The following is a 22,055-nucleotide window of genomic DNA, read 5'->3' as shown; positions in this document are numbered from 1 at the left end:
GAGCGGTCCTCTTGACATCTAGCAGGTTGGGATAATACCCCGCTGGCAATAATTCCTAGCTGTGTGGGCTTGGGGGAAATTACTGAGCCCCTCTGTTCCTCAGTTTCCTCCTCTGTAAAATGGGGCTCAGAATCACCTAGAGGTTTTAACTGCAGTTGTCCTTTTATGCCTCATTTGCTTGCTGAGGGTTTCATCTGTTGGAGAGGACTCAGGACTGGTGAGGCAGGCGAGGAACTCCGGCCGGGAACCTACAAAGCAGCTATTCCTCCTGGACTGGGCGTGCTGGGGGGCGCAATAAAAGGAGACATCGTGGAGGAGGGAAGGCCTGGGAGCCAGAGGTCCAGGGGCTATGCCAGATGTGGTCAGGGTTGGGGGTGGGGGTCCATGCGTAGACACATCTGGGCCCAGGGGAGGGAAAAAAAGCGAGACTGGAACCCGGGACAGGGGAGCCCACAGAAGAGAACCAGGCCGCAGGCTCTCCTCCCGTCCCGGGCCTGAGGTCCAGGTGGGCTTGGCCACGAGTGCCGCAAGCAGAGGGGCCCAGAGCCTGGGTGAGACTGAGCCCGGTGGAAGGTTCTGGGGCTTGGCCCCTGGGCACAGGCAGCCGCAGGGCCGTGGAGTCAGGCAGATCAGGGTAGAAAGGCACAAGGAGAGCGTCCTGTCTGAGAAAGGTGGTTTATTGCTGTCTGGAGGTCTCAGAGCCTCCGATCAAAAAGTCCACAGGCTCCCTGTGCAGGTGGAAGCCACGAGGCAGAGTCACTGTCATCGTCTAAAGGATGAGCCAGGCAGGGCCTGGCATGTGGCTCCTTGGTGCGCAGAGGCCAGGCTGCGTCTGGAGGAGACCCGGGCGCCCGGCACCTCAGAGGGGGGGCCCTAGGCTTGATTGGGGTTGGCGACCTTGCCCCAGAAGAGGATGTCCTGGGTGTCTTTGCTGAGTACGGACAGCAGAAACGGTCTGTTGAAACTCACAGTGGTCAGTGGGCCAATTTTTCCAGACATCAACATAATTTTGCTTCCCGTGGCCGCTGCTGCTTCCGTGCCCACCTCGGTCACGTCGAGCACGGTCTTGTGGACCACCTGCGGGAACGCGAGACCGTCAGCCACCGCAGATGGGGTGGGCAAGAGGTGAACAGCCTGCTCGAGAGTCCCGAGGGGGCATCTACCCTGGCCTGTCATTGTGCTGCTCAGCCGGATCCGTTTGTCTGCTCCTCCCGACGACCCTGGCAGCGGTCTTGCACAGACCCAACGCACAGATGCACAAACTGAGGCTCAGGGTCATGGAGACACAGAGGGAGGGCACCCTGATCTGAGTGCCTCTCTGTCTGAGTCCAGGGACTGTGCTGCCCCCCAAAACCACTCCATATAATGTAGAAGGAGGGTCAAGGGTCATATGAGGCATTTTTCTCGCAAGCGACTTTCTGGCAGCTTCTCGGCCTTGAAGCAGCCGCCGCAGACATCCCTGCAGACAGGAAGGGCCCCACTGGTTTTAGCACCTCTCCTGCTCCATCTGAAATGTCCTCGGGCCCCTTGGCGACTTTGGGTGTCATGGGGCTTCACATCCCTGGACCGCATGGGCCCCTCTGCACACGTCTCTCCATCACCGCACCCTTTGGAAAGCGGGGCGCGGAGGAGAGCGGAAGGCTCAGACGCCCCGCTTCATCTGGGGGCCTTGTTTCCAGAAGCGTAGCGCAAGGGTCCCTGTATTCTCCTTTCACACCCTTGGGGCATTTCCATCACCATTGCCCCGTGGCTGTGATTATCTGCCGGGCACTGCACACTGGCCAAGAACCATCACCCCCATTTACAGATGAAAACTTGAGGGTTCCAGCACTGTAATTATTTGCCACTGTTGGCAGTAAAAGGTGGGGCACGGGGGGCGCCGGGGTGGCTCAGTCGGTTGAGCATCCGACTTCGGCTCAGGTCACGATCTCACGGTTCGTGAGTTCGAGCCCCGCCTCGGGCTCTGGGCTGACGGCTCGGAGCCTGAGGCCTGCTTCGGATGCTGTGCCTCCCTCTCTCTCTCCGCCCCGCCCCCGCTTGCACCCTGTCTCTCTCTGTCTCAAAAATAATATAAACATTAAAAAAACATTTTTTTTAAAAAGGTGCAGCACGGGATGGGGTCCACCTCTCATTCCATCCCAGGCTCCCCCACGCGTGGCTTCCGTGTCACATTATATGGCAAGGGGAGGTGGGGACCGGCTTTCAACACGGTTGCAGCCCAGCTCTCCCGGGCTTGCGCAAGTCCCGGGGAGGGGAGCCGGATAATGAGAAATGCAGTGATTTATGCAAATTCAAGAGGACCCAAACGTCCGCCCGGCCTTTACCATTCGAGCTCAGATATGGAGGATGAGTCACCTACAGTTTAAAGACTCACCTGGGAAACTGCCAGGTTCCTCTCCCCCGTGATTCCCGACAGGTCGGCCTGGTTGGTGAAGACTTTCGTCACGCCCAGCTGGGGGAGTATGGCTTCCAGATTATAGCTGCTGGAGATGGAAAACTTGGGCAGGTACAGGTTGTCTACCCACCTGGGAAAAGAGAAAGTTTAAGGTGAACCTGCCTGACCCAATGTTCACCTTCTCCCGTCTCCCAGCGTGGTCTTCCCTGGTTTCCTTTCTAGCCACTTTGTTGGAAATAAGAACTCATTTCCTCAGTTTCTTCTTCTTTTTTTAAGTTTATTTATGTATTTTGAGGGGGAAGGAGAGAGAGAGACAGAGAACCTGAGTAGGGAAGGGGCACAGAGAGAGAGAGAGAGAGAGAGAGAATCCCAAGCAGGCTCTGCACTGTCAGTGCAGAGCCCAGTGCGGGGCTTGAACTCACGAACCACGCGTGAGATTACGACCCGAGCCGAAATCCAGAAACGGACGCTTAACCGACTCGGCCACCCGGGCGCCCCTCTTTTCCTCAGTTTCTTGACCCCTTGTGCTGACTCTTCTTAATTCATTAATTATCCATGCACATCTGCGAGTGCCTACGTGTGCCAGGCAGGGGGCCAGGGCCGGGGCCGTGGCGGCTCCCGTGCCTGCCCTGGTCCTCCCCCGCAAGCTTGCAGGACAGTGGGAAACACACGGTCTCCGACAGGGATTCCACAGAATGCTCCACGGGCACCAGGAGGGCTTCCTGTAGGAGGTGGCGTCAAACTTGAGTCCTGAAGGGGAGGAAGGAGCTCGCTGGGTGGAGACGGGAGCAGGAGGCAGGTGGATGGACTTGTAGGAAGGCAGGAAGGAGAGAGGATGCTTCACAGAGTGGAGGGAGGCCTTGGTGTTGGGGATGAGTGGCCGGGGCTGGGGCTGGACATGAAGGGATTCTATTCGAGGGGATCCTGAAACGTGCAACTGAAGGCCCCCATCTTGGCTGTCTGGCGAGCTCCCCGAGGGCAGGGGCTTCTTCTGCTTCTGAGCGGAACTGGTGGGGAGTTCTGGGAGCAAAAGCTCCCCACCTTCACACTTCCCTCTGTCTGTTTATACCCCTCCAGGCTCTTGTCACCGCCTGGTTTTACAGTTGCCAGACGTGAGGAGGCTGCGTCTCCCACTGAACCTTGAGTCCCATGAGCAGGAAGGATATCCATTCCTCTCCAAATTCATTCATTCGTCCATCCATCCAGGCATCCATTCATTGACTCACCCATTCCTAGCACCCATCATGGGCTGGGAATGTGCAGAGGCGTATATTTCCTCAGCGCTTTGTAAATTAAAGGCGTGTGATGAATATGCTACCCGTCGACACCCGATCATCAAGCCCCTGCCGTGCAGCGGCTATTTGCTGTCGGAGGAAGGAAGCGTTGAAACATGCAACGTGGGTGAGAGAGCGGGGTCCCTCGGTCGTGGGCCTTCCAGGGATCTGACCTGCGACTGCCGCCCCGTGTCCCCACCGCGGGGACCGGGCCCAGGACGCTCCTTGCCTTGCTTGTCCCCTTGACTTTGGTCTTCCGCATTCCATGTCCCAGCCCGCCTCGACCCTCAGGTTGACCTGGCCCCTGACCACTTCTCACGCTTATTGCGGCACTGGGCTCCTAACAGGTCCTCCTGCCTCCATGCTTGTCCTCGACGGTTGGTTCTCCACTCACCTTCCTGGGTGGTCTTTTTAAAACAGTGCTCAGGTCACTCCCTCTTCGGCGCAGACCTTGCCATGACTCCGCATTGCACTCAGAGGAGGGAGAGTTGCGGTTTCCCCGGCGTCTGCATGGCCCTGCTTGACCAGAGCCATCCCGTGGGGCCCCCTGACTTCTAACTCTCACTCTGCTCCAGCCTGTCTCGCCTCACCAATCCTCAGGCAGACCAGGCTTTGCACGGAGGCTCCGCACTGGCCGTTCCCTCTGCCAGGAATGCTTTTCCCTAACATACCCACAGGGCTCGGTCCCTCACGCCTGGTCATGCCGATGCCCAGATATTACCTGCTGGCGATCCTATTTCAAATCCCTAACCACCTCCTGGTGGGTTCAGTGTTCCTAAGCATTTTACCCTGCTCTAGTCTCCACCCCCACACCTTCATTTCTTCAGGTCCAACATACTGAACAATTTACCTATTTAAAATTAGTGCCTGGCCCATCGTAGCTGCTCAATTAACCTATGCGATGGAGGAGTAAATGGGCCAAGGGCAAGGTAACCCCAAGCCCCACGTGTGCTGGGACTGGTTCTCCCAGCCTGGGGACATCAGGGGGGTCCCGCGCGCCGGGGACACGGGGAGTGGGGGAGAGCGACGGAGGAGGAGGGAGGGGCAGTCACCTCAGCCGCAGTGAGTGTCTCCACCCCCTCAGCGTCTCTGGTTGCAGCACGGCCTCCACGGCCTCCATCCTGCCCTGGTCGGGGAGAACAAAGAGCGCGCTGTCGTTGCTGGCGTACTGGAGCTCCACGACGGTGCAGGCCAGCCGCTCGTCCCGGAAGTAAGGCACCTCCACGTCCTCGAGGTCCATCATGGGCACCGTCACCCTCCTCCTCTTGCTCACGTGGAACTTCGCCTCGAACGTATTGTGGGGGTCGAAGGGCGTCTTCCATTTGGCTGAAGGTCAGAGGACTCCGTGAACACGGGGCTGCCGGGCCTCTACCCCTTCTCTGCCCGGGTTCCCCGGGGGCGCACCGCCAGGCACCCCACTGGCCTCTTAGGGGCGGCCCTGCCGGGGAGGGGGGGCAAGCGGGCGGGCCGCCGGAGACGGGGGTGAGCCCCACAGGTCGGGACGGGGAAGGGGCCGTGGAACGAAGATCCGGTTCATCGTGGTGAGCGAGACACCTGCCGGAAGCCGGGACGAGCAGGTGCAAGAGAGACGGGGAGGGGTCAGGGAGAGAGGGGGGAGGGACCCCGGGGCGCTGCCGCCTGGGGAGGAATGGGAAACCCCTGGCCCCCTGAAAGGGACAATGCTCGTAACCGCCAGTTGGCCACCCGGGCGTTGGCCTCTCCCGGAGGTCCGCACAGGCGCACAGCCTGGTCAAACGGGCTGAAACGAGGGGCCAAGTGGGGACGTGAGGGCAGGACGGAGGTCAGCCGAGGAGAGGGCACAGGTCTCTGTCCCCAGGAGGACTGGAGCACTCAGCAGGGTGGGTGGGAGCTCCTTTGCTGGGAAAGTGAGCCCCCCCGCCCCGGGGCCTGAGCTTCATTGGTAGAGGCACCAGAGTGGGGGGTGGGGGGGAAGCCCACCGGCTGGTGTGTCCCTGGGAAGGAGAATTTGGAGGAGAAAATCCTTGGACAGGGCAGGGTGGTAGGAGGGAACACAGGAGACACAAAGACAGGGCGCATCGGCCCACATTCGTTTTATAGAGAAATCTGGTTCCACGCCTTCACCTGCCAGGGCGGGGGACCCAGCCAGAGCCCCTCCTGCAGACTTGCTGTGTCTCCCCTCAGCTCTTGTCCCTCAGACACCTGAGGGCTCCCTGACTCCATGATCAGGCTTTGGGTCTCGTCTGTTTTTCGTCCCCATTGGGGCTGCTGCTCCCCAAGGCTGACTCTGTTTGCACTCTGTCTGTCCCGAATTTACGGGCTGAGGTCTGCGTTTGCTGGGTTTCTACCCATGGGATGGGGCACTGGACCGACCGGAATCTGGGAAGGGGTCCTGGCTGGGCTATTGCCCTCCCCTAAGGCGCTTCCCCAGAATGGTGACCCCGCTGGTACCACCCTCAAGATCATAGAGGATTGGGGGTGCCTGGGTGTCTCAGTCGGTTAAGCGGCCGGCTCTCATTTTCAGCTCCGGTCACGATCTCACGGTTCGTGAGGCCAAGCCCCGCGTCGGGCTCCACACTGACAGTGCAGAGCCTGCTTGGGATTCTCTCTCTCCCTCTCTCTCTGCCCCTCCCCTGCTCTGTCTCTCTCTGTCTCCCAAAATAAATACATAAACTTAAAAGAAAAGCTTATAGGGGAGCATAACGTCCCCCGTTATTACAGAACCCTGGGTTGGCCAGGCTCCTTACACACTGTCTTCCTGTGTTCATGGCCCCCAGATGGGCTGGGACTCCCAGAGACTGAGTCCCTGGGCAGGACCCAGTCCAGGTCAGAACGGTCCCACTGGTGTGGCACTGGCAGAGGGCTTCTAGAGCATGTCCAAAGGCGTCTCTTCAGGGAAGAAGCTGAAGTTCCCACCCAAGAGCGACTTGAAAGGGCAGTGCCTGCCTTCTGGTGAGCAGGCAAGTTGGACTCTGATTCAGTCCAAGGGTTACTGGGCCCGTCCCAGCGTCATTTGGAAAACCTTAAGAGAAGACCATGCTTACAGGCAAGGAGGGACCTTGGTGCCGCGCCTCCTCCCCTCTGCCCACTCCGGACCAAGGGCACCTGCTGTGTGAGGGTTTCCCTAATAACATGGTTTGCTACACCAGGCCAGAGACGGCCCCACTGGAGCAGAACTAAGAGATCAGATCTGATCCGTTTCCTTCCAAACCCCAAGCCGGGCACTCACCTTTAAGGAAGATGTAGTTCACCAGGACCATTGCTGTGTGCAAGTCAAGGTCCTTGACCAAGTCCACAATTTTCCCCTGGGTCCTATTCTTCACGAAGTCGTTGATAAGCTTCTCGGCGGCCGCCGAGTCCTGGAAGTTGGTGGAGAAGGCCTCGGAGGCGTAGAGGGCCCTGGCATCTTCCCTAAACTTCTCCAGCAGCTTCAGCCCCTCGCTGACAAATATGGCGTTGCCCACGCTCAGCTGTAGCTCGTCGCTGGGCCGGCTGAGGCTCTGCAGAAGGTGCCGGAAGCCCCGGTGGATTTCCGTGTCGGGGGTCTCCGTGAGGTTGAACTTGAGGCCTTCGAGGATCTCCGTGAGGGTGGTGCCGCGGGCCCCCAGGGATAGGAAAGCCAAGGCGGTGGAGATGCTCAGCGGGGAGAAGATGACGTTCTTATTGGGGGTCTTTGAAACCAACCGCTTGTAGAGGCTGAAGGTGAAGGCGGTGTTGCTGGAGGCCAATCGGAGGCTGTCCAAGGGCGGCCCAGTGTGTTGCACCTCCTGGGTGGCTATCTCGGGGCCAAGCCTGCCCCCCAGGAGGCAGCGGACAGTGGGGCAGAGCCCAGCCACCAGGAGCCCCAAAGCCAAGAGGGGTGACATTCCAACCGCCCTCAACTCTGGAAAACAAAGCTCTTTTAAGTCTTGGGGGGCCCGATGGTGTCCCGACCGCCTCCCCCTGCCCCCCGTGTGGCCTGTGTTCTAGTCTCTGCCTCTGTTAGCTTTGTGAAGCTATGGAGGGGCCCGGCTGATAGCAGGTGCGCCTCCCCCCACACGCCACCCCCAACTCTGAAACTACCAGCTAAGCCAGAGCAACGATTCCACCGGGAGAAGGAATGGAGGAAAGATCAGAGAGAGGCGGGGTTCAAAGCCGGTGACCACAGCAAACAGGATTATGTACCTTCGGGCTCTGCCCACTCAGTCCCAGAGTCCAGAGGAGAAAAGGGCAGCTTCTGAGACGGGGAGGGGGGCTGGGGAGGGGAGGAGAGGGAGGGGCGGCCGAGGAGGGGGTTGAACCCCTTTCCATCGAGAGGCTGGGAAACACCTTCAGACAAGCACCAGGGGCGGTGGCAGTTGAATCGCCTCAACACTTTGTTTACCCTTCGGCTGCTGCAACCGTTTCTTTGGAAGCGTTAAACAGCCCAACCCCTACCCCCCCCCCCCCCCCCCCCCGCCTTCCCAAAGTATTGGTGGAGAAAAAGAACTTTGTTTGGGCAAGTTAGCAGGCTGGCTCTGTTTCTGAGCAGCCCGTCCTCTCGGTTGCTGGACAGACACAGCCTGCCTGTCTGTTTGGCCGGGGACGCTGGAGGGGAGAGGAGCCACGAAACAGCCCCCACCGAGACCGCGTGGCCTCTGCCCGGAGGGACCCCGTACAACAGTTCTGTCTGCACCACGCGGTGAGGGCAGTGCCCTGTGCCAGACAAGGGGAGGCCCCTCGGGCCCCTCGGCGGAGTTGGGGCCCTGTAGGTCCCGTGTATGGGGGTGCCCAGCTGGCTGGAGTCAGAATCCAAGCGTATTGGAGGCAGAAAGGGCCACAGAAGCCCTCGTGGTACCCTTTGCAGGGGTGAAGACCCAGACCCAGAGAGAGGACTTGTCTTCAGAGGGCGTGGCATGCGGGGCCAGCGCCAGAGCCGTCCCTGGCTCCCTCCTGGCTCCCTCCCACCTCGCAGGCTCCAGGCCAACGCCTAGAACCACCCTAGAAAAGTGGGTTCCTTTGCTCCCAGCACGCACAGCATCACGGATTACCTGCCTCTGAGCTGGATGTAGTCGGCGGATCCCAAAGCCACGCGCCCGGAGTGCTGGGTTTTCGTGGGTGCTGACACATTTATCCCTGCAAAGAACTCCTCCCCTCTCTTGGGAAATGTTGGCAGGGACACCCAGCTGTTCCGTTTTGGAGTGGGATGGCCAAAGAATCATTTCTGGTAACCTGGGTTTATTAGGTCTACTGGAATAATCCAGTTACGGGAATGGTTCCTAACTTGTTCCTTTAAAAAAATAATAATAACCCCCCCCCCCCCACACCACAAAAAACAACTTTCCTTTTTCACTGTTATCTTTTACGAAACATTCGTTGCGGAACATGTGAAAACCCAGAAAATATACAGAAGGGCATGGGAAAATACTCCCCCCCCAGATTTCATCGCCCCGCTAACACGGTGCTGTATTTCTTTTATAAGGTCACTTTTCTTGGATAGGTGTAGGCATGTGATGTGAATCTTCATACGCAAACTCAGATGTGTATTTTTAAATGCAACGCCCCGGGCGCCTGGGTGGCTCAGTCGGTTAAGCACCCGGCTCTTGATTTCGGCTCAGGTCGTGATGTCATGGTTCGGGGGTTCAAGCCCCGCGTCGGGCTCTGCACCGACAGCACGGAGCCTACTTGGGATCCTCTCTCTCTGTCCCTCCCCTGTTTGTGCTCTCTCTCTCTCTCTCAAAATAAATAAATAAACTTAAAGAAATGCAACACTCTTTTCTTACCAGTAGATTGATTTGCGTTTTGAGGCACCCCTCCCCCACTCGCAGATCGGGGGTGTTGGTCTGAGGACCCCGAGTGCGGGGGAGCACGTCCGTCTTTGACAAGCTCCTCTTCGTCCTGGGGTTCTGCCACTGAGAGCTGTTGGCACCTCGTGGTCTCCTCGGATCTCTCTCGAACCCCAGCCTTTCTTGAGCTCATGAGAAAACCTTCCCCTTGATCCCTCATGGTCCCAACCCTCCCTCCATGACAACCTCTGACAGACTATAGGGTTCCGCGGAGCACGGTTGGGAAACCACTGGCTTACCGGTAAGGGTGCGGCTTTAGCGAGCCGTGAACCCGAGTCCTGAATGTAACCTCGCCAGCTGCGTGGCCTCAGGCAAGCGGGAATCCCTCAGGCTTAACCTCCGTGTCTCTAAAACGCTGAGAGCAGCATCTTCCTGACCGGGTGACGCCAAGGGTAAGTGTCATGACACCGAGTGTCAGCTCCTTTAGGACCAGATTGTACCATGCTGTGTCCTGCTGGCCGTGAAGCACTGAGGTCGCTAAGAGTTCCGGCCCCATTGTCCCTGAGATGGTGACCTAGTGCCCTTTTAGGTTCCAAACACTTGCAGAACTGAATACATATTTTATTTTATTTTTTAATTTTTTTGAGGTTTATTTATTTTTGAGACAGAGGGAGACAGAGCACGAGCAGGGGAGGGGCAGAGAGAGAGGGAGACGCAAAATCTGAAGCCAGCTCCGGGCTCCGAGCCGTCAGCCCAGAGCCGGACGCAGGGCTCGAACTCACAAACCGCGAGATCATGACCTGAGCCAAAGTCAGATAGGCCTAACTGACCAAACCACCCAGGCGCCCCTGTCCCTTTATCATGTTGAGTGTTGTCACTAAACCCTGGTCCAGAGAGGCGGATTTGGGGGAGAGGAAAAATTCTAGCATCTAATCTTGTGACTTGCCCAAGGACCCCTAGCTGTTAAGTGGTGCAGCTAGCAGAGGTTGGGCAAAACCACCCCAATGCCAGATCCAGCCCCTCTCTGCCTTCCCATGCTCCAAAAAAGAGAGAGAGAGAGAGAAAAGGGGAGCATTTCCATCCTTGAACATAGGAGGGAAAATGCCAATCACGGGAGATTAATTCTCACACGGGTGCTGGGGCCACTATTTTTAGAAGGCATCGCCTGTCTCTGGATCCGTGTCGGGAAGGCGGCCTCCTTTATGTGGGAGGGGTCCCAGCTGGATGGGAGCTCTGTCCCTGTCTGTCTCCACCTCCCACCTGTGGCCGCGGATGGGCATGTTTTTCGGACTTGAAATGGACCCAGGTGAGCAGCCCTAGGGGAGCTGACCCTAGGGGGTCAGGGCCAAGGTCTCCAGGAGCCTACTTCCCAGCCTCAGGAAACCTGCCGGTAGAGAGCAGAGACAGGCAGAGGCCAGAAGTGGTGCTAGGCTTTGGGGCCTGCACGGCTGTGCCTGTGGCACCTGCCTCCAAGGGGAAGATGTGGAAGTTGTATGTCGAGTGCTCAGCCCCAACGCTGGGGCTGGCGGGTGCTCCCTCTGTGGGACAGTCACCCTTCCCGTCCCCGCCACAAGCCGTCGGGACGGGATTGACTTGGGTCTTGCAGGCTCGGCCATTCTGATGCTGTTTACTGCCTTCTATAGTTACAGCCTTCGCAGCGTTGCTTCTGATTCCTGCCTTGGTGCAGGCGGTTAAAGAAAACCGTAGGAAAAAGAGTTGTGTCCCCACTTGGGCCGGGATTGCAGATGGAAAAGAGTATACTTCTGGGGCTCGACGGGCGCCGAGGCGGATGGCGGGAATCCGAGGGTGTCCCACCTCCGCAGAGCAGGGAGGGACCAGAGCAGCCAGTTCCTTCCAGCAGAGAGTTTCTTCCTGGAGACTGGAGAGGCGGTGCTCCCGGGAAGGTCCCCGCTCGGCCAGGCCCCTCTGGCGTCACGGCTCTGTCACCACGTACTGGCTGGGTGACTCTGGGCTAGTTACTTCACCTCTCTGAACCTCCTTAAGTTGATCGTAGCTCCGGAAAGAATTCACAGGAGGAAGAAATGGAATACTGGCTCCGGTCCAAGCCGCAGAGCGGGTCCTGCCTTCTCCCTTCCAGGCGGAGGGGCCCCTGCTCTCGGCTGGAAAAGTGCACACAGATGTCCCGCTGCCGCTCGCTGTCTGCGTTGGCGCTGACCCGGTTCTGTGCGGCTGGGGAGATGTCGGCTGCAGATCTCAGGCCCCTTTGCAAAGTCCCTTCGGCACCACCGCCCTGGCTGTGCCCCCGCGAATCCCCAGGCGCCCGCGGGGGTATTTGGCAGAGTAGGGAGAATGCCCGCCTCTGCTCTGCGAGCTGCTTGGTCATCTAATGCTCCTCCTGTCCCTTTGACGAGGGAGCCGCTTGCCATCATCGGCTCGCATTCCCGCCAGGCCCTCCCCGTGACGGGTGGCGGCTGAGAATTCCTGGTGAACAACGACTCTGAGGTCAGAGCAGCCCGGGCCCCGACTTACCACCCACACCCGTGATGCACACCAACCTTTCCGAGCCGCACACTCTCCCTACCCCCCACCCCCTCCGTGGCGAGTGGGGCAGGAAGACCCTCCTCACGCACCTGTTCAGTGTTTCCTGTCGGTCAGTCCTGCCGTTTTTTATTAAGATGCCTCTATGAGGGCAGTTCCTCTGCCCGATTCTGGGGTCACAATACTCTGGTCACCCTAAAGATGTGTCCTCAAATCCTCTGATAACACTCCCTTCAAGAGCCAGAGTTTAATTACCCGGCCCTTGTGTCGGACTGGGGGAGTGACTTATTTGTAACACGGAGAATGCGGCAGAGGGGGGAGGGTGGCGTTTCTGAGAACGGGTCATAAAAAGACAGCGGCTTCTGTCTTGCATGCTCTGTCAGTCTGTCTGTGTCTCTCACATCCCCCACCCCCCCTCCCCCCGCCGCCATGGGAAGCCGTGTCTATGCAGCCCTACAAACAGATCCACTCCGAAGAGCAGAGAATAAATCCGGACGTCCAGCTCCAGCCCCTGTCCGGCCTTCAGGAACGGCAGCCCCTGGCCCGGGGCCGGACCACGAGCTCAGGAGGGACCGTGAGCCGGAACCTTCCAGCTCAGCCTCTCCCAGATTTCTGACCCTTAGAAACTGGGAGGTAGTACATGGTTGTTCCCGGCCGTGAACTTTTAGGGTGATTTGCTATGCAGCCAAGATGAACCCCAGTCCACATCCTCGACCCACTGAGCTCTTAGGATCCAGGGAAGAGAGAGCAAACAGGGAAATCCGAATATTATATAAGGGAGCAATTTCAGTTTCATACTCCAGCCTGTGGCACAGGGCTGGTGCCCCAGTTAGCGGGAGTTCCTTCTCACTCCCTATTTTCAGGTAAATGTACCCATTCCTCCTTGGCCCACAGAGGCCCAGGCGCCCACACACGCCTCCTGGGAAGGTTGGAGTACTCTATTTTCCATCTGAGGAGACTGAGGCACAGAGCGATGGAGTAGGTTCCCGGTCGCAGGGAGCCCACACTCCTGCCCTCTCCGAGACACCGAGCGCCCGTCCTGGCTGGCCCTGGCGGTACACCAACCCCAGCCTCCAGGCTTTGGCCGTGCTCTGTGCCAGCCCGTGGACAGGTCCCGGCATTCGATCTGGAAGACACGGCTGGCGGCCCGGCGGTGATAGGTTTCTGATTTCAGCGTCAAGGGCTGTGAAGGTGGCCGCAGGCTGCAGAGCTCCGTGGCTGAGGGGAGGCCCTCGCGCGCGCCCCCCGCTTGCTCCCATGCCCCCCTCCGGCGGCCTTGTCTGGCCTCAGACCCTCTCCCGGGCCACAGGGACTTTCCATTCCCCTGGCAGGGGGTTGTCCGCCGGCCTGTTTCAGTCGCGTCCATCACCTCGCACCTCTCACCTGGGGTGCCGTGGCTCTTTCCAAGTTTCCAGAGATTTCCGGTGAGCAGAATGCGGACACCAGTGCCTGCTTGGCGTCTCTCCTTAGTGACGTCTCACACAGATCACACCCTAAAAGGACCCCCCCCGTCCCCGCCTCCCCACAGTCTTCCCACGTCCCAGTACAAGGGGCCTCTAGCTCCCCAGCTCAGCCAGGACCTGGGGCCATCCCCGTCCCCTCTTTCAGTCCCCTCCCCTGCTCTCTCTCTCTCTCTCTCTCTCTCTCTCTCTCTTAAATAAATAAATAAATAAACATTAAAAAAAAGAATTTGAGTCATTCAGGGCACTCTCCTGCTTGGAGCCCTGCTGGCCTCCTTGTGGCCTCCCTGGTGCAGAAGCCCCCACATGGTCTGGCCCTGTCCACCTCCAGGCTGGGACAGCAGACAGCGGGGGCCCGAAGCTCACTCCTGGAACACAGCTGGCCCTGCAGAACCCACAGCCCCCAGCTTGTACCAGGAGAAGGGAGGGTTTCGGCTTCCTTTACAAACAAGGGAACCTCCCAGAACGTTCTGTCTCGGGCTCCGGTCTGATGCAATCATGGGGGGGTCCGCACCTTTGTTACACTCTGCCTGCATGTCGTGTGGCAGGAGGCCTCCCCTGGTCCTTCCTGGTGGAACCGACCCTCCTCTGACTCGCCCAGATGCGTCCCCGCGCCTCTTCCCCTGCTATCCCTGCGACTGTCACTTCTCCCGTCTCTGCCATGAGACCGTCGCCTTCTGGCCAGTGGGGACGCACTTGCTGCTGGCTCCCTACAGATAGAGCTGAGAGTGAGCAAGCAAAAATGCCTCCAATCCCTCTGGGGCATACTTATCCTAAGAATCGATTTATTACCTGGGGTTCTTATTAATCGGGGCATCCTGGATGTTATCAGCAGCCCCACCTGCAGGGCGTGTAAAGGGGCGTCCCACCCAAGGAACAGAGAAGTCTCCGGCAGTGACCTGAGGACTTGCAGAGGCACAGAATCCTGTGGAACCAGCTGGCCATCCCCTCATTCATTCATCCAACAAGAGTCCACTCCGGGCCAAGCCCCGTGCCAGGCACTGGGGTGTAGAAATGATTCAGGGCCCTTACGGACCTCGTGGTCTATAAAGAGACCCAAACACACCGAAAGACGGTACCTGTATGGTGTGGAAGGTGTTAGGAGGAGGCATGGGGAGCTGGGATTCCAGGGCCGGGCTGGGGGGGCATCCGGAATGCTCCCCAGACAGGGACCTCTGGGCAGAATCCTGTGGAAGTGTTCTTCGAGCCGTTAGATGCCCAGCCCCAAACATTTCGATTCCTTGGGTGGAATCAGGAATATGAACTTTCAACCAGCTCCCCAAGTTATGTTTGAGAAACGCTTCTGCAGGGTCAAAGCTGCCTCCCTTGCCTGATTTGCTTCTAGCCTTCAAACAGCCTGGCCACCGGGTGTCATTACGATCGTTTCCTCTGTGCAAGAGAGGCGTGGCCTTGCTGCGTGGGCCTTGCTTGCCCACGACCACCTTGCTAAGCACTTGTGGGAGCAGAGGCTCGGACCCACATGTCCCGACCCACCTCTCATACTCCTTCACCCCCCACTGCCCCCCCCCAGATCTACCTTCCCACCCCGGCCTGGGGCTCTTACCATCTGGGAAGGAATGAGACACGTGATCAAATCCACAGATGGTACCCGGCAGCCTCTGTGGGAGGCTGAGGGAGGAGCAAGGTCTCAGAGAAAAGACTCTGGGGGACCCCCACCCCCGACCCCCAGGCATAACCGTGAATGCTCAGCTCTCAGTATAATGGCGTTGGATCAGCCACTGCCCAGCCACCGCTCGCCAGCAGGCTGGGTGTGTGCGTGCATGCGTGTGCACACGTGTGTGTTTGCGTGTGCAGACGTGTGCACAGAAGGGTGTAGGTAGGAGTGTCTCATTATCTGTACTCCGTGTGTCTCCGTGGAAAATCACGCTGGATTGTCCCAAGGGGTCCAAGGACCTGGAATTTGGGGTCTGTAGCTGTTGCTAACTTAGTGCCGCCTCCCTCCCACCTCGTTGCTTGTGGAAAGGTGGGAGATGGTCTGTTTCGGGGTGCGGTTCCGTGGAAAAGTGGAGAAGGGCACTGATGTCACCTGTTTGCCATCCCCAGTCCCTTGCAGCAGGTGACTCTCTGACTTTCTGTTAACTGAGACGAAACTTGCAGAGGGTGGAGAGCAGTGTCAGGCACGCGGCAGATGGCTTCCACGTGCTACCTGGTATTATCACTGTCCCCCCACCCCGCTCCCCCCACCTCCCCGCCGCCAGCACCTTGCACAGGGACACGGGTGTTGGTGGAGGCGTGAGACTCAGCTCTGTGAACAGGACACACTCTCCCACCTCTGGGTCGTTGTTCATAGTCCTTGCCACTTCCATCCTGCTTCTCCCTCGGATCTCGGCTTCAAGGCCACCACCTCGGAGCTCCCTCCGGACCCCCGGCTGCAGAAGGTCTCCCCAGCTGTCTCTCTAGGTGCCCGTTCTCTTCCGTAAGTGGCCTCCTGCTTCTGTCTTTACAACCCCGATCCCATTTCTATCCCTTCATCTGCTTTTCTTTTCTCTCTTCTTTCCTCTTTTCTCTTCTCTTTTCTTTGCTTTTTTTCCTTTGCTTTTTTGTCACATCTTTCTAAAGAAAACAACTTTTTACGTTGAAATGACTTGAGATGCATGGAAAAGGTGTAAAAACAGTGCAGAGAGTTCCGGTGACAGAATCGTCTTGTGTAACCATGGCATATTCATCGACGCGAAGACGTGAACGTTGGTATGGTGCAGGTTTATTTGTATCTCACCAGTTTTTCCACTAATGCCCTTTTTTCTCTTCCCGGATCCCGTCCAGGAAACCGCATTACATGTAATTTCCACGTCTCCTCAGTCTCCCTGGGCTGTGACAGTTCCCCGGGTGTCTCCGGCGGCTCGGGCTGCTGCTCAGAAGACCACAGACGGCGGCTTGTAAACAACAGAAATGTACTTCTCACACTTCTGGAGGCTGGAGGTCTGAGGTCAGGGCCAGCGTGGTCAGATGAGAACCCTCTTCCCGGTCACAGGCTTCTGGGCGTGCTGTCCCACTGGAAGGAGTGAGGGAGCTCTCTGCGATCTCTCTTATAAGGGCACAAACTGCTGGTCATCTAGGTGGCTCAGTCGGTTAAGCATCTGACTCTTGGTTTGGCTCACGGTTCATGGGATCGGACCCCGGGTGGGTCTCTGTGTTGGCAGTATGGAGCCTGCTTGGGATTCTCTCTCTCTTTCTCTCTGCCCCTTCCCATCTCTCTCTCATGCTCTCTCTCTAAGTAGATAAATAGATAAATAAACTTAAAAAATATACGTGTATATACAAATGCCATTCATGGGGGCTCCACCCTCGTGATCTAATCACCTCCCAAGGGCCCCACCTTCAACCCCATCCAGTTGGGGGTTAGGGTTTTGACCACTTAGTCAGGGTAGCGGGCGTCAGATCTCTCCACTGACCATGACTCCCCATTCCTCCCTGGGCTCTGTTTGTAGAAGCAAGTCGCTCAATCAAGCTCAGGTTCCTTCGCACCTAACACCAACGAACATGCATTGTTTACTCTTCTTTCCTATTTTATTCTTTGTTATTTTTTTTATTTTATTGCCTGTCCACACAAGAATGGAGCCCCACCAGGGCAGGAACTTTTGTGGTCTTCTTCGCTTATTTCCAACACCCCGGACGGTTCCAGATACACAATGGGCATTCATAAACACCTGTGGACGAACAAATTGTCCTCGCCAGTTTACAATCCTATTTATCTGGTTGTTTACCTGGTTATGGCCAGAGCCCGCGTCTGCTGGGTGCACCGCTGTGCCCTTGTACGGCTTCCATGCCCGAGTCCCCTTCAGCACCCACAAACAATGGCCTTTGGGTGAAAGAGCTAAGTAAGCGAGAATGGGATGGGCAGGGCTGCTCATTGGGTGGGAAGTGTTTCCTCTTGGAGCCCAAGGTCATTTTTCTGGTCTGAGTCTCTACAGAAGAGGTGGGGGAAGGAGTCCTCGGCTTAGCATGGTCCTGCACGTTCTGGTGGCAGGGGGGTCGCAAGGGGGAGGTCCCGAGAGTCCATGTGGCCGGAGGGGGGGAATAAAAGTGCGTTCCCAAGAACAAGACTGACTTGGCAATAGCTGCAGGAACTCAAAGGTAAGCGACTGTCACGGGCTACGTTGTGTCCCCCGCCAAGTTCATTTGTTGAGCTAGCCCCCAGCACCTCAGAATGTGGCTGTACTTGGAGGAAGGCCCTTTCAGGAGGGGATTGAGTTAAAGTGAGGCCGGTAGGGTGGGCTCCGATCCAGTCTGACCGGTGGAGGCCGAGAGACGGAGGAGGAGGTTAGTACACCTCGAGGGAGGACCATGTGAGGGCACAAAGAGAGGAGGCCATCTGCGAGCCCAGCCAAGGAGAGGGGCCTCAGGAGGAACCCGGATCTCAGACTCCAGCCTCCAGGACTGTGAGAACATTAATTTCTGCTGTTAAGCTGCCCTGGTCGTGGTACTTCGTTACGACGGCCCTGGCAGCCTAACACAGTGGCTAAGAAAGAGGGTCCCGAGGAGGACGGTCATGCCTGCATGTGAGGTCCCGCAGACCCATTCATCCCCTTAGTTCACCAGACAGGATGGACGAGGCCAAGAGAAGAAAGGGCGGGCGGGGGCTCCGGGGGCGCAGGTGTATGGGTGCGCGCGCGCCCCCTAGAGGGCTGAGTGGGGGCTTGCGCTTACCTGCCGGTGGGAGCCTGAGGGACACAAGGGGTCCAGGGGGCGCTCAGGGTGTGGCCCGGGTATTCATACGACCCTGAAATCGGAACGAGAGAGAACAGACACCAGCCTGGTGGTCCGGGTCCCTGGGGCCCGACCGCAAGCGCCTGCACTGGGGGCGACCGAAGTCCTGCGGTTCCCACACTCTGCAGCTCGCTCAACACCATTCCCCAGCCCTTCCCTCTGCTGGAGTCCCACCCCTGCGCCCAGCCTGCCGTCTGTTGCAGACCTACTTACTCCTCCAGACCAGCTCTGCACCACCTGTTCGGAGAGAGCTTTCCTGACCTCCCCCCGCCCACCCCCCCCTTACTCTGTCTCTCTCTGTCTCCCAGTTGCCATATCATTTGTTCAACGATCCCAGGATCGCGAGACAAATGGAGTTACGTGGCCCGCAATGACAGTCAGCGGGGAGCTTCAGCAGTGACAGGCAGCGGCCCTGGAGCCCATCCCAACCTCACACACAGTACCCGTTTGGTGGCCATGTGCCCAGTGACCTTTAGACAACACTGGACCTTGGCCTTACACTCATCAGCCAGGCAGGGCCTACCCCTGACCTTGGACTGGCAGGGCAGACAGTGAGAGAAACGTCTGCCGGGGCAGAAAATGCACTTTGCAAGGGAAAGGCACACAGGAGCGGGCGTGACCCCACGAGGAGGCCCAATCCTAAGGCGCTGTCCTGAGTTCGAAACACAGAGGCAGGTGAGCGCTCTGGGGCCAGCTGCAGCCATCTGTCCCACCATAAGCCAACACCTGTGCCATCCAGGTCCCAGAGCCTGAGCCTCTCACCGTCCTGGGTCTCGGGGCAAACCTTATGTCCTGTCTGCAAAACGGGTGCCCTGATACGCTGTGCAGGGCTGTCGAGGGATTCAGGAGCTCACACAGATGCAAAGTGTCCCCAGGGGCTAGTGTCTCCATTCCCAGAGTTACTTCTGTTGGACATCCAGTGTTTGCAAAATGCTTTATTGTTATTGCTGACTCTAAAACGCACTCTCAGTCACCAGTATCTTCAACTGATCCCTCTAGTATTTACAACAGGCCTCCGTCCTCCCGCCCCCAGCCGACTCCAGGAGGTTGTGACTGAAGCCACAGGATGGTTTTGGTGCTGTGTTGGGCCATTTCCACCCTGCGGTCCACTGGCTTTTCTTCAATGACAAGTAGCACTTGAATGTATTAAAATCCACCATGACTGGCACGGAACACCCCAGCCTCCTTATATGATGTCAAGGAGCCTTCAGCCCTTGAGCTGACCCTGCATTGTGTATATGGGGGAAATAGAGGCCCAGAGAGGGACACTATTAGCCTTATGTCCCACAGCTGGTTAGCTGGGACAGAAGCCCCATTCCGGACTCCCATTTCAGTGTTCTTTCCAGCAGATAATGCAACCACGCACGGGAAGCATGATGGATTTTAAACTGTGATGAGCTGATAGCCCGTATTACTAGCAGGTGGAGGACTGGGCTTGGAAATACGTTTCTTGGTAGAGATGTGAACCGCAGCAATCCCACAGAGCTTTGTGGCACCGGGCTGGGCGTCAGGTGCCTGGGCTGTGGGCGCCTCTCTATCGCTAACATGCTGTGTGACCTTGGGCAAGTCAACCAGCCTCTCTGGGCCTCAGTGCTAGACTCCGCTGATGGAGGGCGAGGGCAAGATGGAACGTTCTTCTTCAAGGCACCCCCACGCCTTGGCGGTTGTGTGAGAAGAAGCAAATCATCAGTATATCAGTGCTATTATCGTTATTACTTGTAAAAACTTCAGTAGTCAAGGAAACGGAACCTGTGTGGATCAGCTTCCAGCGGATAGATGCCACAGAGCCTTCACCTGCCACCACGGAGGCCTGTGGCCTTTCAGGGGAAACACCCACCTCAGGGGTGGGCCACTTTGCCAAGGAAGAGAATGTTCGTGAAGTTCTCTACAATGAGCATGATAAAGGGCCTGTTGAGGATGACCTTGGGAGAGCTAACTGGGGCCGACCTGAACATGAAGACCGTCTCTGTGGCTGCGGCCGCTTTGGTCCCCGACTCGTCCACCTCCACCACGGCCTTGTGCACCATCTGCAGAGGAGACATCGGGTGTCACCAAGCCACCGGGGCTGGAAGATACCATCACGGGAGCCCGCAGAGCTTCTGCCTGTGGCGTCACCGTCAAAGTCTCCGTGCGGCTGCGCCCCAAAGCAGGCAGCACACGGGATGATTGTGTGGCTAGGATCTGTGCCTGGAGGTGACTGCACATGGGCCTCCCATTGAATGCTCATGGCACCTCCCGGCAGGGATGTGATTGGGCCTCCAATTTTATGTAGAGAAAAGAGGCTCAGAGAGGTCACGCAATTGTTGGAGGTCACACAGCTAGTGAGTGAAGGAGGTAGCACCTAATTCTTAGTTTTGATGGCTTCATTGGGGGGCTCCTTCCGCTAAGACACATTGCAAACAGGATAAGACACAAAGGGTACCTTTGCTTCTTGAAGGAAGAGAGGAGAGTGAAAGAGAGAGGGAAAATATGGAATGGAATGGAATGGGAGGGGTGGAGTGGAGTAGAAAGGAATAGAATAGAATAGAATAGAATAGAACAGAAATCTCTGAAAGCAGGGGCTCAGGAGCTTCTGAGCTCACCTCAGACACCTGGATGTTGGAGTGGTTGGTGATGCCAGTCAGGTCAGCATGGGAGGTGAAGACGTCATTGATGCCCAGCTTGGGGAGGACTTTCTCCAGCTGGTAGGAGCCCTCAGTGGAGAGCTTGGGAAGGTAGAGCTCAAGCTGCCTGGAAAGAGGAGAGGAACTTTCTTAGACTCTTCCAGAGCATCGGCTCACTGAGCTCATATCCCCACTATCTCCCCTCGGCTTCATAATGACCCTTCAGCCCCCCGTCTAGAGCTCCCCCCCCCACTCTGCACTGGGACCTGGGCTGCCCCCAGAGTTCCCCGCCCACTCCGATGGCACCCTGGGACACTGGGCTTCCGGCCCTGCTCCCTCCAGCTGGGCCAGGGCCCCGGAGGCTAAGACTTCACGTGGTTTCCCTGGGCTTGGAGGCAGCCCCTGGGCTGGGAGGAGTCCTTCCCACTCCCCCCGTGTCTCTGTGGCCATGTGCAGGGTCAGGCTGGCCCCACGTCATCTGAGGAATACCTCTTTGTGGACATCTTGAGCCACGTCCTCAATGTCTTCTCATTCAGTCCATTCTCCAGCCGCCCCATCCTGCCCTGGCTGGGGAGAACGAACAGGGCGGTGGCGTCCCCTTGGTAGGGAACCCCCACCACCCGGCAGGAGAGGCTCCGGTCCAGGAAGTAGTAATACAGGTCTTTGAGCTTCATCATGGGCACCTGCACCACCGTCTCCGAAGTCACGTGGAAGTCCTGCTTATGAGTGTTTTTGTGGTCGAAGCTCGTCTCCCACTTAGCTAAATATTAACATGGAAAAAAGGGAGCAATTCTCAGCCACAGATGAAAAGCACAGAGACAGCAAACGCCTCCCTCAAACAGACCTCACCCTCCTCGGCGAAGTCTCCTCGGTGACGGTGACCGCTGAACCCTGGGGAAAGAAAGGCTCACCTTTCTAGAACTTTGGAGACATGCCTGAACTTTCTGTGGGGCTTTTCCTTCTGCGTGTGCAGAGCCAGGAGGCTGGTTTCCATGTCTTCGGAGGCCCTTAACCGCTAAGGTTGTTTGTTTGATTTTCTGATGTTACTCGAGGTCAAACATCCAAGGGAAGACGGTAAAAAATATGGACGTCTGACAAAGCGACACTCTATCTGGCTGAGTTATTCTGTTCTCCGCTCTTTTCCCATTTGTGGATTTTGATCTAAGTGTGGGAGGGAGGTTTGTAAGGTTCCTGGAAATACATGATTCTTCCTACTGAGAAGCCTTCAGGTATAGTTACTGCTCTGTCTGATTCCTGCACTTTTGCATCAACGGGATACAAGTAGTTGTTTCCATCTTCTTCATAGTCATCAAATACGGAACCCACCCCAGTGCTTCTGTCACACCTGTCCCCTGCAGCCTGGTGTCATAGAG

The 22,055-nt window shown here is 57.4% G+C and overlaps 2 protein-coding genes across 3 annotated transcripts in view; both read right to left on the bottom strand.

Moving 5' to 3' along the window:
* Positions 1–661: 661 nt before the first annotated feature.
* SERPINA3 (serpin family A member 3) lies at positions 662–8,873 on the bottom strand. Its single transcript, XM_015074976.3, has 5 exons — positions 8,658–8,873; positions 6,878–7,531; positions 4,722–4,995; positions 2,375–2,525; positions 662–1,077 (listed from the first exon to the last, which is right to left on the bottom strand). Exons 1-5 carry the CDS (start codon positions 8,734–8,736, stop codon positions 874–876), a joined length of 1,362 nt encoding a protein of 453 aa, XP_014930462.1. The 5' UTR covers positions 8,737–8,873; the 3' UTR covers positions 662–873.
* A 10,126-nt stretch (positions 8,874–18,999) lies between these two features.
* SERPINA5 (serpin family A member 5) overlaps positions 19,000–22,055 on the bottom strand; it is a 10,415-nt gene continuing 7,359 nt past the window's right edge. For both annotated transcript variants that reach the window (XM_027066537.2, XM_027066538.2), the window contains 3 exons: positions 21,172–21,442; positions 20,662–20,809; positions 19,000–20,106 (listed from right to left, as the gene is read on the bottom strand). In XM_027066537.2, coding sequence (XP_026922338.2) covers positions 19,918–20,106; positions 20,662–20,809; positions 21,172–21,442 — 608 coding nt within the window. In that variant the 3' untranslated portion in view covers positions 19,000–19,917. The remainder of the gene's footprint in view (positions 20,107–20,661; positions 20,810–21,171; positions 21,443–22,055) is intronic.

The sequence above is a fragment of the Acinonyx jubatus genome, chromosome B3, assembly GCF_027475565.1.
Source record: "Acinonyx jubatus isolate Ajub_Pintada_27869175 chromosome B3, VMU_Ajub_asm_v1.0, whole genome shotgun sequence".
Lineage (NCBI taxonomy): Eukaryota > Metazoa > Chordata > Mammalia > Carnivora > Felidae > Acinonyx > Acinonyx jubatus.
Note: the sequence above shows the minus strand (reverse complement) of the source record. Positions and strands in the feature narration are given on the sequence as shown.